At 35.4% G+C, this 18,425-nt stretch overlaps 1 protein-coding gene across 2 annotated transcripts in view; it reads right to left on the reverse strand.

Moving 5' to 3' along the window:
• LOC130893728 (WD repeat and FYVE domain-containing protein 3) overlaps nucleotides 1-18,425 on the reverse strand; it is a 39,095-nt gene that overhangs the window by 6,197 nt on the left and 14,473 nt on the right. For both annotated transcript variants that reach the window (XM_057800057.1, XM_057800055.1), the window contains 22 exons: nucleotides 17,505-17,946; nucleotides 16,674-17,442; nucleotides 14,727-15,177; nucleotides 13,552-13,917; nucleotides 13,131-13,492; nucleotides 11,170-11,490; nucleotides 10,831-11,076; nucleotides 9,675-9,942; nucleotides 8,699-8,962; nucleotides 8,256-8,500; nucleotides 6,612-6,867; nucleotides 6,337-6,555; nucleotides 5,623-5,902; nucleotides 5,330-5,564; nucleotides 4,271-4,503; nucleotides 3,954-4,207; nucleotides 3,432-3,694; nucleotides 3,207-3,369; nucleotides 1,666-1,846; nucleotides 1,388-1,612; nucleotides 189-338; nucleotides 19-130 (listed from right to left, as the gene is read on the reverse strand). In XM_057800057.1, the coding sequence (XP_057656040.1) occupies nucleotides 19-130; nucleotides 189-338; nucleotides 1,388-1,612; nucleotides 1,666-1,846; nucleotides 3,207-3,369; nucleotides 3,432-3,694; nucleotides 3,954-4,207; nucleotides 4,271-4,503; nucleotides 5,330-5,564; nucleotides 5,623-5,902; nucleotides 6,337-6,555; nucleotides 6,612-6,867; nucleotides 8,256-8,500; nucleotides 8,699-8,962; nucleotides 9,675-9,942; nucleotides 10,831-11,076; nucleotides 11,170-11,490; nucleotides 13,131-13,492; nucleotides 13,552-13,917; nucleotides 14,727-15,177; nucleotides 16,674-17,442; nucleotides 17,505-17,946 (6,305 nt within the window). The remainder of the gene's footprint in view (nucleotides 1-18; nucleotides 131-188; nucleotides 339-1,387; nucleotides 1,613-1,665; nucleotides 1,847-3,206; nucleotides 3,370-3,431; nucleotides 3,695-3,953; nucleotides 4,208-4,270; nucleotides 4,504-5,329; nucleotides 5,565-5,622; nucleotides 5,903-6,336; nucleotides 6,556-6,611; nucleotides 6,868-8,255; nucleotides 8,501-8,698; nucleotides 8,963-9,674; nucleotides 9,943-10,830; nucleotides 11,077-11,169; nucleotides 11,491-13,130; nucleotides 13,493-13,551; nucleotides 13,918-14,726; nucleotides 15,178-16,673; nucleotides 17,443-17,504; nucleotides 17,947-18,425) is intronic.

Below are 18,425 nucleotides of genomic sequence, written 5' to 3' on the forward strand. Positions count from 1 at the left end.
GGTGTTTTTGTAACTCACTTTGAAGTAGCTAAAGCGGTAACCGAAGCGGGTTCCGTATTGTCTTTTCGGTCGAAAGCGGTGTGCATCGTTAACTTGCTTCTAAAAACAAGTTGTCGTTGCCATTTGAATCCTAGAAACGAATTATTTCGTTAATTTCACCGGATCAACTCGTTTTTTTTGCTACTCACCTGGTCTTAGAGAATTCAGTGGATTCGGAGATTTCTTTTTCGTTTCGGAAATCATAACAAAGGAATCCGTAAGGCTGGTATCAGATTTACTGGTTCTTAAGCCTGAACCATCGTCTATATCGACGACAGCATTATCTGCACTATGACCTCCTGAAAAAATATTGATTTTTTTATCAAAATATTTAATATACGGTTAAAAATGCATCAAAGTCATTTATCTTTTTCTTATTAGGTGTCAGATGAAGGTAAAGTACCCATTTCTTCCATCACCTTCTACCAGGGAAAGTAAACCACCAAACTGGTGAATATGAGAATATCTGCAGAATATAAAAATCTAGTATTGCCTGAAAATTCAACTGATAACCTGTAAATACCAGCTTAGAAGATTTGTAGAGTCTGAACAAGAAAGCAATTAATGTCCCCATATACAAATGAAAGCAATTTTCTTTCACCAAAATTCAAGTCACTTCTTCGCACGCCATACTGTCCAGATTTGGTTTCCAGTGACTAATGAAATTTTTTAAACCTAAAGAAAATTTTCCAAAGAAAAAAACATTAAAAAAATTGAGAAGCCAACACTGAAACAGAAACCAAAGAAAAATAATTCTAAGAAAATGACTTTGGAAGGCTGGAAAAGCTAAATGTATCACTTTTTAGTTGGAAAAGTTGTTTTTTGCCAACCAGACCGTGAACTTAATGCTTGATATGTTAAATAACAGTGATTTAAGTGTAGGATAAGGCTTTAGATCTTCTTGTATTCATTTCATTTCTTCCACTTTTTTTATCTTTGTCCTCTGGATGAGGTAAACAATAGAAAGATCTGCAATAAACGAGCTCGTTTTGTCTGAAATCTCAACTTGGAGCCGGTGAATAATCATCTTTCCCTATCATTTCTGTAGTACCATGATTAAAGGTTGAATAATATCAGGTGGTATGTCACTCACAGTTATTAAATAGCTAGAAACATGTAGTATGTGTTCAGTAAGAATAAAAATGAAGACATCTGCAATGAACGAGCTCATTTTTCCTGAATTTTCAACTGGGGGGCTGTGAAAACCAACTTTTCCCGTTATATCTGAAGTATTCTGGCTAATGCTCAAACAATAATAGGTGGCATCTCACTAACCGCCAAAAAAGAGCTAAAACCAGTTTTGGAAAATCAAATTTGATATGATCAAAAGTCAAGATAATATACAAACCTTCACTTTTTCTTAAACCAGCATGTACCCTAGATCTCCTTCTTCTAGCCGGTGCTACCGGAGGTAGACATTCCTCTGTATCACTACAAGTATCTTTTTCATCTTGTTGTCCGCTTCTCCATTCTTTAGAGCTTTCGTTACTCATCTGCTTTTCTACTGAGTTTCTTGTATTTTCCTCAGAAAGACTGCTCTCCGAACCTGATTTCAACAAATTTCCGGAACTTCCTACAACAAATCAGTTTGAAATACGTGTAAATATTATTTTTTTATATTATTACCTAATGAGGAATTGCTTGATACGTTGATTTGTTTCACTAGACGATGGTGTATCGAAGATGGTCTTGTAATCGATTCACCCAATTTCGAAGATAAGTGCGATTTTGGTTCAATGGGAGGCTTCGAGTTAATCGAATTTGTACTTTGTTCATCCGGTACTTGGACATAATCGATTGACCACATCTAACGAAAAAACAAGAAAATGTATTTATCTTCTTATACCATTAGAAAGTCCCCAGTCTAACGAATAAAGGTTACCTCAAATTAAATTTTCATAGTTCTCCCTCCGAGTACCATCTTTCAAACAAGAGGTGTAAAATTTTCAACTACTAACACAGGATTATTATCCTGGTGGTATATAGTAGGAATTTATTGATTTATTCCTGATATTGGGGTAAAATATATAATATATAATATATATTCTTTACCAAAATAGTGGTCAAATTGATTAAATTGCAATTTAAGTTGGTTCCTCGCCCACTATAAGATCTAGATTTTGTTCCCCTAGTGACTACTGGCTCTTTTCAGTCCTCAAAAATAAGTTTTCTAGAAAAAAATGTCCTTATATAAGCATTTTTCCAGATAAATGGTCAGATTTACTGAATTGAACTTGGAGTCGCTTTTTTAACCAACATGTTATCCAGATTTTGTTCCTCCAGTGACTATTAGCTCTTTTTCGACTCAAACAAAATGTTCCAACAAAAAAGGCCCCTCTATAGGCATATATGCATATTTTTACCAAAACAATGGTCAGATTCAATTAATTTCTATATCATCCAGATTTGATTCTCATTGACTATTGGTTAATTTTAGACCTTAATAAACTGTTCCGAGGAACTAACGTTCCCATATATGCATTCTTTCACCGAAACAATGGTCAGATTCACCTAATTGAACCTCAAGTTGCATCTTCTTCTTTCTCTGTATTATCCAGATTTGATTCTCATTGACTGCTGGCTATTTTTAGACCTTAAAAAACTGTTCCGAGGAACTAACGTTCCCATATATGCATTCTTTCACCAAAACAATGGTTAGATTCACTGAATTGAAATTCAAATAGTTTTTTTTTACAAACCATATTATCCAGATTTTGTGACTACTGGCTCTTTTGAGATCCAAACAAAATATTCCAATCAAAAAAATTTTTTATAAGCATGGGTCCCCATATATGTATCTTTTTACCACAACATTGATCAAATTCATTAAATTGAACCTCAAGTTACTTCCCCACCCACTATATCATACAGATTTAATGCTTATAGACTACCGGTCATTTTTATACCTAAAAAAATGTTCCAAAGAAATAAAATCAATGAAACAAAATCCAAAGAAAATTTTATCATAAAAATGGTCTAAGAAGCCTGGAAAACCTTTATACTGATTGTATCACCCTTTTCGACTAAAAAATTTGATTTTTATCAACACACCGTGGACTTAGTGATTAATGTGTTAAATAACAGTAATTTATATACTCCAACTCCTATTTACATCCCATAATTCTTCATAAAACGATTTTATCTAATTTTTCTATTTAATTACTTACCCTAGTCACGCCATCTGTTGATCCGGTCATTATAACGTTAAGTGAATCCCATTCGTGCGTCTGCGAAAACGCAACACATAAAATCTGCTGCATTCTATCAGCGGTACCAACGCACGTATTCACATTAGCCAAATCGTCGCCGTTTATACTCCAAACGTGTAACCTAAATAAACATCCTCATTCAACAGACTATATATTTTTATTTTTAAAGATTGTATAACTCACCAAGTGGCGGCGCAAGTAGCGATATCTCCGGTAAGATCGTTGACAGCTACGGCAGCGACCGGTCCGGCGTGACCGCGCAACTGTCTAACGAATACCCCTCGGGATAAATCCCAAATGATCGCGCTACAATCCCGAGAACCGGATATAATAACGTTGTAAGCGGGACTACTTGCTAAACACGTTATAGCATCGGTATGACCGTACAAACTGTGTTTTATTGTCATGGTTTTTCTTCGAGCTTCGTATTGCCATATGGTTACAACCTATAACAATATGAAACATAAAAAAATTGATTTAGACATCGTCGATTATAATGCTCGCAATATTTACACCTTTTCACAGTTTTCACGGACTCAAAGACATACTGTTACAAACAGAAAGAAGTAGACGAGAAGCTCCAGGATAATATGGAACCATCTGGTAGTTTAACCAGTGATGTTAAAAGTTTGAAACCAAGGTACCTGATTGGTTTTACTAAGGATTTCGACATTCGGTGATTGTTGATGACTATGATATACTTACTGAGCTGGTGCCGGCGGTAACGATTGTCTTCGGACACGGACAAACACAAGCCAATATCTCCCCGTTGTTCTGTACGACATTTTCGGAAACGAAAACGGCCTTATCGCTTTCATAATTTCCTATCCTAAGGGAATGATCGGCAAATCCCCATGCGACGTATTTATTGTAAGTTGGCGGCATGAGAACTTTATTCTGTTCGACGGCTAATACTGAACGATCCACGTGAAGTATTTGTCCGACAGAATTTTTTAATTCTAAAAAACAAATTTGAAATTAAGAAACGACGCGATCGGTGTAAGAAAAAAAATATTGCGTACCTTTGATAGGTTGCAGGGACGGTCTTAAATTATCTAAATGATGGAAAAACAATTTTTCTGGTTGGGGTAACGTGAAAGCTTGTACTAAAGATCCGGTATCGATTACTGACGATCTATTGTTATTGCCGTACATTTTTTTACATGGGTGAGGTTTCTTGAAAAGTTGCTTGGGTATTTGTCCAAAATTATTGATAAATCCAATAGTTGCATTCTTCTTTAAGGGATCATCGATACTAAAACAAAATTTGACTTACTCAACATACCTAAAAGTCGAATTATTACTACAATAGCCATTGGTTTAGGTTTCACGGCATATGCAGATCAGATACAAACACCTCTGTATCTAGTTTCAGTCTTTAATCACCTTATATAGCAATTATGGTGTGAATATCAATAAACCAAGTCACAAAAATCAAGAAGACACTTCTCCTATCTCTAGTCTCGGCCTTCAATAGCCTTAAATAGCAACTACAGTTTATGCATTGGTGAAATAAGCTTCAGCAGCCACATGACACATATTAATGACTCAAACCGCACCCACAATACATGCAGATCAGATACAGACACCTCCGTATCTAGTTTCAGTCTCCAATCACCTTTAATAACAATTATGGTGTGGATGTCAATAAAACAAGTCTCAAAAATCAAGAAGACACTTCTCTTGTCTCTAGTCACACATTTTAATGGCTGAAACTGGCCCGAAGTACAAGTAGAACAGATCGAAACACTTCTCCTGCTTCTGTTTCGGCAACTATTGATTGCATATCAGTGAACCAAGCTTCAACAATCGAAAAGACATTTTAACGAATCGCTCTCGAGCCATTGTACATGCAAGACACTTCTCCTGCCACTGTCTCTAATCTTGACGTCCAGTTGTCTCAAATGGCACCTTTGGATGGGGTGAACCAAGCTGCAGCAATCATATACAAACTATTATGGCGACTAGGACCACGGTATATGCAGAATAGACCAACTCTCGGTCTACAATCACCCTAAATGGTCTAGTGAAACAAGTCTCGGCAAAACTGAAGACTTAATCACGGTTAGATTATAACTTACTTGTAAATATCCACGTTGCCTTCGTAAAACAGATGGTGGAATACATTAACAGCATCGACGGCGGGCTGCCCTTGTTGTTTGTATCCAAAAATCAGATCGATCCAATGGTGAAGATTCTGGGATACGAAATCGCATTCCAAAGCTTGTCTATGCACCCTTATAAATTCTCTGGTATCTTGTTTCGCCCAAGGAGGAAGAATTACATTTCCCAAACTAACGCCGTTTTGTTTCACACCTATTATAAATCTTCCGATTAGATTCGCGATTGATTTTAATTAATCGAAATATCTTACCTAAATCGAATTGATTGGAATTACAAAGAAACTCGTCAAGATAGAAGAATTCCGGTATCAATTCCTTAACGTCCGCCATATTATGTTTGGAAGCAGAAAGCCAAGCTTCTTTAACAGAATGGAACATCCTATCGGCCAGATCGAAATGACCACCTTGTAATCTGAGAAAGTGCTGCGTAAAAGGTTCCAATCTAACTAAATAAGAGCACACGATCATGGCGCTCGAATAATGGGTACCGTAATGATAAGGGGGTGTTTCTCCGTGGGGATCATCCCATTCCTGAAACATAAACCATTCAAGGACAATAAATAATCAATCTTAATTGTTTAAATAAAGAGATAACAACTAACAATGATATGAACAGAGTTGATGTTGCGTAACAACTCATAACAATAATAATGTACGAGGTTAATCTATTTGTTTGCAAGAACTCAAGAAAGTTGACACTGGAAAAGAAGGTAGATAGGAGCAAAACCAATTATTCGCACAATATACAAGGGCTGAGATAACACTAGGAAACTATAACCAGAGAAGACCTGCTGAATGTATCAAACTCAGTAAGAACAATCTATGAATACTAACACGAGTACTATCGGGGTACTGTCACCTCAATGGACACCTTAAGACGCTAGACTTAGCAGATAATGCGGTGGGAGCGACCAAAATCTCTGTAAATTACAACCATCCTCCAAGAAAGGTCTATACATACATACCTTGAATCGTTTTTTGAATTGCTCGAGTCGTTCAGGACTCTGAGATCCCATTGGTTTAGTAAAATCTCTAAACGTATTCGGATCGTTTAAATCCAATTCTTCTGAATCGTAATCGGCGAGTATCCAAGGAAAAACTGGATATTGCATCAGATCATTATAAGACCTGCCTGCCAATGTATTCAGGTACATCAAATACTGAAAATTCGATATTTCTCCTCTCTAAAACAAAACGAATACATTTTTTTTATAATCTTTCAAAAATTTCGGTAACTTACCACCCATCTTTGCGTGACGCTCGTTTCGCCGATGAGATTGCTCAGTAATCCGGTAGCTTGTTCAACATTAGCGGTGCGCTTTTGACCGGCGACTGACTGTTGAGCGCTGTCAGCTATACCAGTAGCAGTAGCCAGGAATCTTTGGTACACTTTATTACGGATTTTTCTTTGGAAAGCCAATAAATAATTTCTTCCATCGCCGGAAAATACTTCCAACGCCATCGGTTGCAGTAAATATCGCCGTTTATGAACTTCCCTTTAAAGAAACACAATTTCCAATCATTAAAATGTACATTAAGAATAAGTGATTATACATTTCCTACTCTACTTGATAAATTGACTTTCTCCTTATACCTTGACTACCTTACTTCAGATCAACTCACCTTTTTCTTCTTCTGGTTCTGTATTTAACTTACTTTTAATCGTTTGGCCTTCTTATTCCTATTCAATGTCCTAATAAGACTTTTAATATCTTACTTAATTAATAGACCTTTTACCTCTTCTTCTTATGCCTTGATATCTTTGTTTTCGAACATTTCAATTTCTTCTTGTCAAACTGTGTACCGACAAGATTTCTATCTTACCTTCGATCAATTAGTTTTGTTCTTCTTGGGCAAGGCCCTTAGAAGACTTTTCCTACATTAGTTTATCAACTGGCTTGACCGATTGACATTGTTCGTCTTCTTATTTATGTGCATATCTTACTTCGGATCAATCGCCATTCTTCTTGTACTTACCTTACCTTTGAAAAATTGTCCTCCTTCTTCTGGTGCAACGTCCTTACAAGACTTTTCCTACTTTACTTGATCAACTGACCATCTAGGTGTTATTCTTTTAGTGCCTTTACTATATTCAGATCAATCAATCTTTTTCTTGTGCTTTGTATACCTCACTTTCAATTGATTATATATTTTCGTCTTCTTCTTTTTGTCCATTTACTATCCTCCGATCAATAGTTCTGCTTCTTGTGCATTGGCACCTTCTTCTTCCTCTTATACTACCTTCTGACGAGACTTCTACTTCTCTTTGGATACATAGGCCCTTTTTTCTTCTTGTGCCTTAACTACCCAATTTTCTTTTAGTTGAGTTTCATCTTTTTAAAATCTGTTCTGACAAGTCTTGTATTTTGGTTTGAATAAATTGACATTCTTCTTTACTTTCAATTAATTGGCATTGTTCTTCTTGTACCTTGGCTACCTCACTTTTAGTCCTTCGAATTTCTTCTTGAAATCTATCCTGACGAAATTTCTATTCTATTTTATATCAATTTGCCTTTTCTTCTTATTTTTTCTTGTCCTATCTTTTCCTACTAGGCTTTTGGCCTTTTCTTCTTCTTTTTCTTCTTGTGCCATACCTACCTCATTTTAGATCAAGTGGTCAATTTCTTTTTAATCTGTTGTCGTTTATTATTTATAATAATAGTTGGATTAAAGGGTTGGTATGTAGTTGTAAGTCACGTTATGTTCTAATTTCCAGATAATGACTTTTTTGTTTACTAAAATTATTTTTGAACCTAAAGTACTTTTTTACCGTACATTAGGACTCTATGGAATCTATTCGAATAACCACCAAGTCATTAAAAACAAATGAATACAGTGGGCTATTAAAATTAACAATAATAAAGTTATGAGTGACCCAATCTACCTTATGTCATCATATGAAAACTTGGAACATTGTCGCATAGCTCTAGATCTTCTAGGAGATCCCGGGTTCGGTACAATCGGTTCGTATTCATTCGTATTCATCGACACGCTATCGATATCTCTAATTTCTCTATTTTTCAACAAAGTAAAACCGTCTACAACGTAACAGTGTTCTTGTCCGAAAAGTAAAAGCCCTTCGGTCGTATCTAATCCTTGAATTCTCGCACATCTGAACATGTATGTTACCTGGAATTTGAAATGATTGAATAACGCATTTTAATTTTACTTTAATTACACTCGAAGGAAAAAGACAAGCGGAAACAATACGACAGATGAATGAGGTAACAGAGTATCGGAAAGAGTGGAAAACATGGATGAAAGGAAAATGCAAACTAAAATCCCAATACTCTGACGCTCTAAACGACATAAAAGAAGAAGACTTACTTTTTCATTGGCCTCTAGTAGTCTCATTAAAGTTTGGTTGTCGGGTTGCGAAGAAGACTCGTCTTCGCCTTCTCCCTCTTCTGCTTGATCTTCCACGTCCGATCTTAACCTAGCCAATTGGGAAAGAGCTGGAGTGTAAGGTAGAGGCGAAGGTTCGTCCACTACACTGTCGGATCTTTCGGGTTCCATTATACCGGATACGCCCAAATGTTTTCTCACTTGGATAGCATTATAATATTCTTTGCTATGGTAACTGGTAGCAACCTAAACAATTGTAACATTAATAAACCGACTGATTCCAATTTCTTAATCTAGTTTATAGGGAAATAAGGAAGCAGATAATTTGACTAAAATGGTGGCCAAGACCCTTTTTACTATACCGGAACCGTTATGTTTCTTAGGAGGTAGTTAGGAAATTGATTCAAGATTATTTCTTAGAAACTATCCCTTTGAACGACCTAAACACCCAATGCATTCCTCATAGAGTTCCTATCACTTTAATATAGTTAATACAGTGGGCAGTCAAGAATTTTCATACTCCTTCTGAGAGGCCCATGTACCTGTCACTTAAATGAACATTTTGTGAAAATAAAAATATAAAATACAATTGAGGAGTCGAAAAGGGGTCTTTAGACATCCAAGACTGTTCTTTGGAAACTATAACCGCAAAAGGTCTAACAAATATGCCAAAGAACTTATGCCTTCGTTACAGACTTCCTATTACTTGAATAAACACCTTGTGAGAATAAAAATGAAAAATATTGACATTTGAAGGTTCTGTGAAAGAGGGTGAAACGCAATTTCTGAATGCACCAAGTCAACCTAGAAGAAAACCATGAAATTGAACATCCTTGTAGGGTTAATCTGGCAGCATACAAAGATTTGTAAAATACAAATTAGTTCAGTTCTAGCAAAGGGAAGATATGAAAGATTTTATAGATCACAGGGCTAGCCAAGCCCAGTGGGGTTAACCTACTTTGTATTTTAATAATCCTTTTTCTTGTTCAATTCTGTACGGATAATGAGAATAAAATAAATCGTTTCTCATTGTCTTTTTTCGCATCCTGTGAGGTCCTTCCGTCATATCCAACATCCATTTATCTAAATAGTTGGGTTCCGGCGGTCCCCAAAGACCCCTCTCTCGAGTTAAATCGTTTTCAGCTTGAAGCCACTCTTGATGTACGTAACGTTGGGTGTGCTGGGATGTATTCTGATGTTGCTGCCTTCTCATTTCCATCAATTCTCTAAAATACAAAAAATATGGTCATTTTAAACCCCCCTAGAAAATCGAAAAATCATCAAATTTCATTTAATTCTCTTACTTTTGTACCAACAAAAAATTACGGTAATGGAAAAAAGAAACTTTATATTAGCTTCATTTCATTTGAACGTTTTCATTGTCGTATAATTGTTAATATTGTTACGAACAAGTCCAGGCTGTGAAGCAGATCCTGTCCGGTTATAATGGTATTCTGGAATTCGGCGAAATCGCGGCACGTTTGATATACTTTTTATAAACAGCGGCGAGTTTTTTTATATATATAATGTTTAGAATTCATTATTTGTTTTGTTTGTTTATTGCATTGTTACTATTGTGACTATTGCATAATTAAAAATAGATTAGGTTAAGGTTAAGTCAAGGTTAGCTCGACGTTCGGACAAGGTCACTATTGTACATTAAATTAGACATAATTAAAAATAGGTTAGGTCGAGATTAGGTCAAGGTTCGATCGAGGTTAAGTCAAGGTTACTATTGTACATTAAATTAGACATAATTAAAAATATGTTAGGTCAAGATTAGGTTAAGGTTAAGTCAAGGTTAGCTCGACGTTAGGACAAGGTCACTATTGTACATTAAATTAGACATAATTAAAAATAGGTTAAGTCGAGGTTAGGTTGAGGTTAGTTCAATGTTAGGTCAGGGTGAGGTAAGGGTTAAGAATAAGGTTAGGTTATATGTGAACCTCTTTTGATGGTTTGTGAAAAAAGTTGTGAACGAATATATATTCAATTAAGAGCATTTATAATAACATTTAAAGTCATATTACCGCGATAAAGGGGCGGCGATAGTTTGATTTTGCCCATAATTTAATTCGTCAAACGTTTCGAAGATTTATAATATTGATACTTACTTTAATAAATTGATGTGCGCACATGTCCAATTAAACGCTTGCTTTTTACTTATCCTAACGGCAACTTTAATCGTTTCTTCTTTTTTTACTTTTGTTCTGCTAGCTAATCGTGTCAATCCTCCAGTTACCTTATGAATTTTCGATTGGATTTGGTTGTGAAATTCGAATGGAACTCGATAAATTGCTTTCCGTTCTCCGTCTATGTAGTTTAACCACAATTTCGTAGCGGAATCAAAAACTTGATCCCTATAATGTCAAAAAACAAATATAAAATATTTTTATACCATTTAGGAGCAAATTTGATGAGTTACTCGAAATTTTGAAAATTTATATACCGACCTAACTAATAGAAGATCTGGAGCTTTGGAATTTTGATGCGGTTGAGCCAAAGTGACTTTGAAAACTTCCTCTATAGCCGGTTTTTTGCAGACATACAGTTCTTCCCAAACGCGCAAAGCAGCACCGGCCATTAAATTTCTTCCTTGGTGACAATTTAATTGTTCGTCTCGAGATTCCAAATCGCTACTCGGATTCACGTGCCAAGTAGTTTTCATATTTATATCCAACATTATTTTCATATCCGAAGTTAATTGAAGTAGACAGTAAGTTAAACAAGCAATAAAATCCAGTTCGTGATTTCCAGCTCCAAAAACTATTAACCTGAAAAACAAAACTCATGTCAAAAATATGTCAAATGGATCGTTTGGACCAGATACGATTCAAAAAAATATCAATAAAGGACACAAACAGAATATATAGGGTGTATCACGATTAGATATGTATAGTTACTACTGGTAACATTATAGTGAAAATTTTTCTCATTCTAATAGTCAGGTTGCTATCAAAGCTCCCAGAATTAGGATTCAAACTTGATCTGACAAAGGAAATTCAATAACACAGACGAAAAAAATGGAATCTATTTGTTTAATTTTGTCACTTGTCAAATAACGAGAAAAAAGGAAAAGTAGGTTAAGAAAATTACTAAAAAGGATTCATCCAATGTAAAAATATGGGACACTGTCACCTCAGGAGACCAGGTCTAGCTGAAAATGACGAATACCGTTTTTATAAGATAGGGAAAGTTCCAAGCAGAAAATACTTTGTAGAAGCGAGGATTTGTCTTCTTTAAAGCTCTCCAAGATACCCTAGTTCATTGTAGTTCTGGAGCAACACCTAGAGCTACAACAGACTTCAGAGTTTGCAATATAAAGTAAAAACTAGAATGCAACTGAACAGATTTCAGCCCATCGCGTGACTTAGTATCATTAGACCTCAAGTCTCTAGACTTCAAGTTCTACTGGATCTTCCACCTTTGGACCTAACAAAACAATTCGAATCCGTAAGGACAGTATTTAGGTTGAAGATCTTCAACGAATCGCGACTGGTTATGCCAACATTTGAACGCAAGCTGTGAGTGAATGTCAAATCATATTATGGGTGCCTGCCTTGGAGGCACACATCACTGACAGAGAACAACGGACAGTAGACTCTGAGCCCGCAATATTAAATAATGGAACCACCTGGTACACAGAAAGCTCCAAGATGATTGGCTTGACTGGAACAGGCTTAAAATGAGTGAATTTTTTCTTACTTGGGGAGCAAGACGAAGTATTCGGTGTATTGGATGTTGATGTATGGCATTCTCAGACAGCAGAGCTGCCACATCAGCCATAATGGCGGAAATACTGTGCTTTAGGCTTGCGCTAGAGTGCAAATAAGTCCTACATGCACCAGTGGCCGATAGGTTCAACTTCGGGCTCGTTTGGATATTCGATTATACTTACTCGCTGGCCAGATTGGAATCAGCAGACCCATCAATAGGCCCAGTCAAAGCTGTTGGTATTTCTATTTTTAGTAGTCTGCTCACGAAACAAACTCTACGGGGATAAATAGAAACACCTGGTATGATACAAGCTAATTACACATACATGAACCTTCTGCTTCTCTTATCAAATAACTCAACATAAACAGGCGTCAAATTCGATTGGTAATGAATCTTCTAGTCGGATATGGTCATTTAAGACGCCATATTCATACTATAAACATTAAGGATGATCCAGAATAACCTCTGATGCGTGGAGAAGGACACTGTAAACGCCATCAATAGATTGGGCAAACCTTACGCTTATCCTAATGATAGCGAAAGGCTCAAGTCAAAGTTCCTGATTGGGACAAGAGTGGAAGGGAATTACTATGAATATTATTTATCGTTTGCCTACATGATTACGCATTTATCTGGAAATATTCTAGAAGAAACAGTACAGGTTATAAAACGAGGAAAATATTTGATATATACTCACCTATTTGTAGTGAGTTTATGTAAAGCTTCCAAAACTGACATTTGGTCCGCGATACTATCCGTAGGTCGACTTAGTAAAAATAGAATGCTCCTATTCAAACTGTGATACAAATTTTCCAATGATATATTTCCTGTTCTCCTTTTAGCTTGTCCTATTAATTTCACAATGAAATCGAATACTTCGTGAGGATCTCTAGTAAGACACCCTTGCCATAACTTGTCTACTATTCTAGCTGTTAAATAATAAACGTTTGGAGTTATATTCTGTATGTGGGCACTAGGGAGAGGTACGATCGGTATAGCGGCTTGATCACCTACCAGCATATCCGCCGCCAACAAATGATCCATCAAAGTTACCAAAATCTACAAATAGAAAAAAAGAAGATATAGTAACAAATATTTTAAAACGTTGGACTACTCACTTCCGTTTGGTAACAAATTTGCTGATTGCTACTTGAATTTTCGGGGTATGCGTCCAAAACCAAATCTATAACCGGGGCGTTTTTACCAGTTGTCGGTAAACTAAGGGAATCCACAACAATAACCCTTATAAAATCTATTATGAACTGTCTAACGGGGTGATTGATTAGAGTTTGTTCATCTGGTGTTCGGGACATCATAATCAGCGTATCGGTTTCATCACAAGCGGGTGTAGAAGCTCCGCTACTTTCTATACTATCAGACATAACGGATGATGTAAATAAGACGTTGGTAAGAGCACCTAAGACTTCTGAAGACATAAATATCGGCATAAATTCCGGCATGTTGTGATATAGTTGGAATAATACCTAAAACACGAGTAGGTTTCAATAAATCAACATATTATTGGGGTTGAAGAATAAGATATAGGACTTGGTAAGCTACTCTTTTTCAAATACAAGTAAGTCAACAATGAATTGGAAGATGAGGATTAGAAAACTCCCAAGAGAAACAAAGAAACCTATAGATGCATGAATAGGACCAGGAAAAGATAGATACCCTTAACAGAGAGCAAGGAAAAGAGACCACCGAAGTGATATTGAATCAGAAGCACCAGGTGGTTCTTAAAGAATGAATGAGGTTAGGGTTTCTTTCATTCATTCAAACATTGTTCTGAGTTACACCTCTCGGTTCCTCCTAATCGTTCATCTTATGGTGAAAAAAGAGGCATCCACAGACAAAAAAATTAAAGTCAATTTAAAATCAAATCATTAAGGAAATTTCACCATAAGGTATATCAAAGAATGACCACCGTTAGATATAAGAAAAAGGAAAACGATAAATACAATGATAAGATGTGTTGATTAAGCAAAAAGAAGAAGAACATATAAAAGAGGAGCACTATGAGGAACCAATGCACAACGATAAAGAATGGAAATATGGGAGAGGATAATATTTGAAGGGACAAAAACTAATTTAAACATAAAAAAAAAATTGTAAAGACCCAACAGTAACAAGGTTTCTGATAGGACATATCAGAGAATAGAAATACAAGAAAAGTTTTGAAGAAGAGGAAAGAAGATAGCATTGCTGAAAGATGCAAGAGTGGTGGAAACGAATTGGTAGAGGAAAATACCTGGAGAGAGTAGTAAAAGCAGACATGAGGAGCTAATCTTACCTGTACTATAGATATTGGATGACTTTGTAACCACCGAGGTAACGTACCCTCTTCGGAGTGTACCACAGCTTTGGCCATCGTTAAAAGAGCAACAACAGCCTCGGAACACAAATTTACTCGAGGTAAAACACTATTGATCGTTTGATTATTGATCGATCCGCCCCACAAAAAAGCCCAAACTGTATCGAGATCGAATTTTGTTTCGTTTGATAATAGTTTGGCTGGTTGACCCATCATCATTGCAGTAAGCAAGAAATATATTTCCGGTATTTCTAGATGATACGGTAACAACCATCCCAAAAATTTGAATCCCGGTATAAGGAGAGCATCCGATTTGATATCGTTGCAATGAATGCTGTTTAAATGGTTACCTAATACTACTGCCATTTTGTTGTGGGTTACTTGATCGGTGTACCGAAGCCAACCGCCATTGTTCATACCATCTCTAAAACTAAAAACAAAGAATGTCAGTAAGTACTGACATCAGAATAATTATATAATTATTCTGATCAGATAAAAATTATGGGGAACGTTCATTAAAATGTTTGTACAATTTCGCCGAATAATGATTTTAAGAAATGATTGTCGATACAAAAATGAAAAACAAAAAGAAGCAGCATGTCAGTTACTTTGAGACGCTACTTCATGAGAAAATGATTTTTGGTTAATGGAAATGGAATTTTCAAAATTTGTTTCATTATTGATAATAGGCTTTGTTTAGTTTATGATAATATACATTTTAATTCACTACAAGGGTATTTCGTTACGCAAAGAAGAAGATAATCAACAAAAATCGGTTTAGTTAATAAAATACAAAGCTATTTAGTTAAAAAAAGAAGAAGATAACCAAAAACCGGTTGAGTCAATAAAGTACAACGTTATTTTGTTAAATAAAGAAGAAGATAACCAAAAACCAGTTGAGTCAATAAAGTACAACGTTATTTTGTTAAAAAAAGAAGATAACCAAAAACCGGTTTAGATAATAAAATACAAAGTTATTTAGTTAAAAAAAGAAGAAGATAACCAAAAATCGTTTGAATTAATAAAAGACAAAATTATTTCGTTAAGAAAAGAAGAAGATAACCATAAACCGGTTAAAAAGTTAATAAATGTATAGTGGGTGGAGGTAAGGAGAACAATCTGTGTATATGAAAAAGTGTGCTTCGAAATGTGGTAAATAAGGGTGGCGCCACAATAGCATCAGTATAAATTTTATAATAATTCTTTTACGTTATATTTACTACATTATTTTATACAACACAAGTCGTTAAAATTTTTAGTAATGAACAATGATTCATCAAATTTTTCAATTCGGTAAACAATTCTAAAATTGTTACATACTATACCATTTTTTCACACCAGAACGTTTTTGAACTGTTATTTATCTTATACCACTGAAAACTTTTCCAACTTTTGTCCCATATAAGATACCCTTCCTCACCTTTACCTTCCTTAGTTAGTACAAGGTTATTTCGTTAAGCAAAGAAGAAGATAACCAACAAAAACCAGTTGAATTAATGAAGTAAAAGATTATTTCATTAGGAAAAGAAGAAGATAACTGACAAAACCTGGTTGAGTTAATAAATTACAAGGTTATTTCATTAAGAAAAGAAGAAGATAACAAGCAGACGATAAAAAATCCGGTTTAGTTAATAGAAACCGTTAAAACCGGTCAATGGATGAGAAAGGAAAGGGGGAACAAGCTTCAACAAGCAATGCATATATTATAAAAAACTTTAATACAATAATGGAACACATGTGACTTAAAATAACTTGAGAATAATGGTAAGATGAGTGTTTGTGATTGTTAAAACTGAAATAGGTAAAAAGAACTCCGAAAGTTCATTCATTGTTTTAAACGACATGAAATTAAGAACCTTTATTATTTGTAATACTGGAATATGTACATAAAAGGGTTGAAAATTAATATAAAAAGATGAAACTCACCGACAAAGTAGCGTCGTATTCGAACAAATCGCGACTAATAACCTAACGGCCCATACGACGGTTGTATTATGTACGTTCTGTTGCATGAACAACAACAACCAATCGAATCCTAACGTTTTAACGATTTCCTCCCCTATATGATTTCTACTCGAAAAAATCATCGTATGTAACAACCCAAGACATCTGTTCCTTAATAAAACGTGTTCACCTTCACCGTCCCGTTCGTTATCACCTTCTCGAAGTTCCAAACGTTTTTCCGTTTCCTCTGAATTCGATGGTAAAGTGGACGCCATAAACTGTCCGAAAAGTAACAAATCGTTCTGTCTCGGTTGATTATTCAACAACACGCTCAACAAAGAAAATAAAATTTGTCTTGTAGCGTTATGTTTTATATCAGGACATATGTACAATAATTTTTCGACTAAATGTAATTCCCTCATTACGCGACAGTTGATTCGTTTTTCGTTCGATTCGGCCGCCAATTCGTATAAATGTTCTAAATGGGATCGAAGAAGTTCTCCTGGCGCTTCGTACCAAACTTCCAGATCGCACAGTAAATCTTGGAAAGCGGTTTTGTTCGGTATAGCAGATGATTCTCTACCGCTATCTACGGTACCTACTAAACTGAAAGTGAGATGGAGTATATGGGAATTTAATAGGTTTCGTTTTCTTCTAAGCAACATAGCCAACGTCTGGTAACCTCTTCTTCTATCTAATTCGGCATGAACTACTTTATTACTCTTTACCACGCATACCAAAGCTTTTACACCTAAAAAAATTTCATAAATTATTTAATTAATTATTAAAATTCGGTATTAATGATATAATTACCTGCGTACAAACTTTCTACATCTTGAGCCATTGCGATTAGACCTAGAAGTACTGAACATCCTCCGACTGCGTCTATTGTTACGGCTACCGGTCTCGGACAAAAAACTCTTACACCCAAATAACCGATAATGACACCTCCTAAAGTTCTTGCAGATCCAGCTAAATGCCCAGCCGAATTATGAAGTATTCTTATAGGTGTTGCACTTTCATGACTAGACATTCCCAATTGTTTCGCTATAGATTTATTGTCTGTTCTACTGTACACTTTTCTTATTTTATTCAACGTTAATTGGGAAACTGCTTTAGCGTTCAATCCGAATACCACTTTTTCCTCAGATACAAGAGGTCCTACGTCCGGATTGTTCAAATTCGGCGCTAAAAAAGAGCCCATGTAATGAGGTCCTAATTGATACATATGAGCAACAGTATTCGGTGGGAGAACCTGAAAATTGTCCAAATTGAAATTATTATCAAAACAAGCATTTGTTAAAAAAGACAAGGGCAAAAATCATAAATCATCCAAAAAATAAAAAAAAGTAAAAGGAAATAAAAAGAAAAACCTAACTAGAAATAAAACAATGAAAAAGAAAGAATGACTGGGCAATAAATGTGCAAAAGAAAATAAACAACAAGAGAAATTTATGTAAATATATGGAAGAGAAAAAGAGAATTATATTGAACAAAAAAAAGAAAACGGGAGGAGAACGGAATAAAAAGAGAAAATTTTTCAAAGACATAGAAGGAATAAAGCAGCAATACAAATCAAAGTCACGGTTTATGGTTAAGGCAGTGAGAAGTCTTGAATTCCCTCCTATCTCACTTGAAACTAAAAAAGGCTGATATCTCTTGAAAAACCAATCAGGCACCTTGGCTTCAATCTTTTAACGTCACTGGGAAAACTTTGAGACTTTCCCGTGTTTT

The sequence above is a fragment of the Diorhabda carinulata genome, chromosome 5, assembly GCF_026250575.1.
Source record: "Diorhabda carinulata isolate Delta chromosome 5, icDioCari1.1, whole genome shotgun sequence".
Taxonomy (NCBI): Eukaryota; Metazoa; Arthropoda; class Insecta; order Coleoptera; family Chrysomelidae; genus Diorhabda; species Diorhabda carinulata.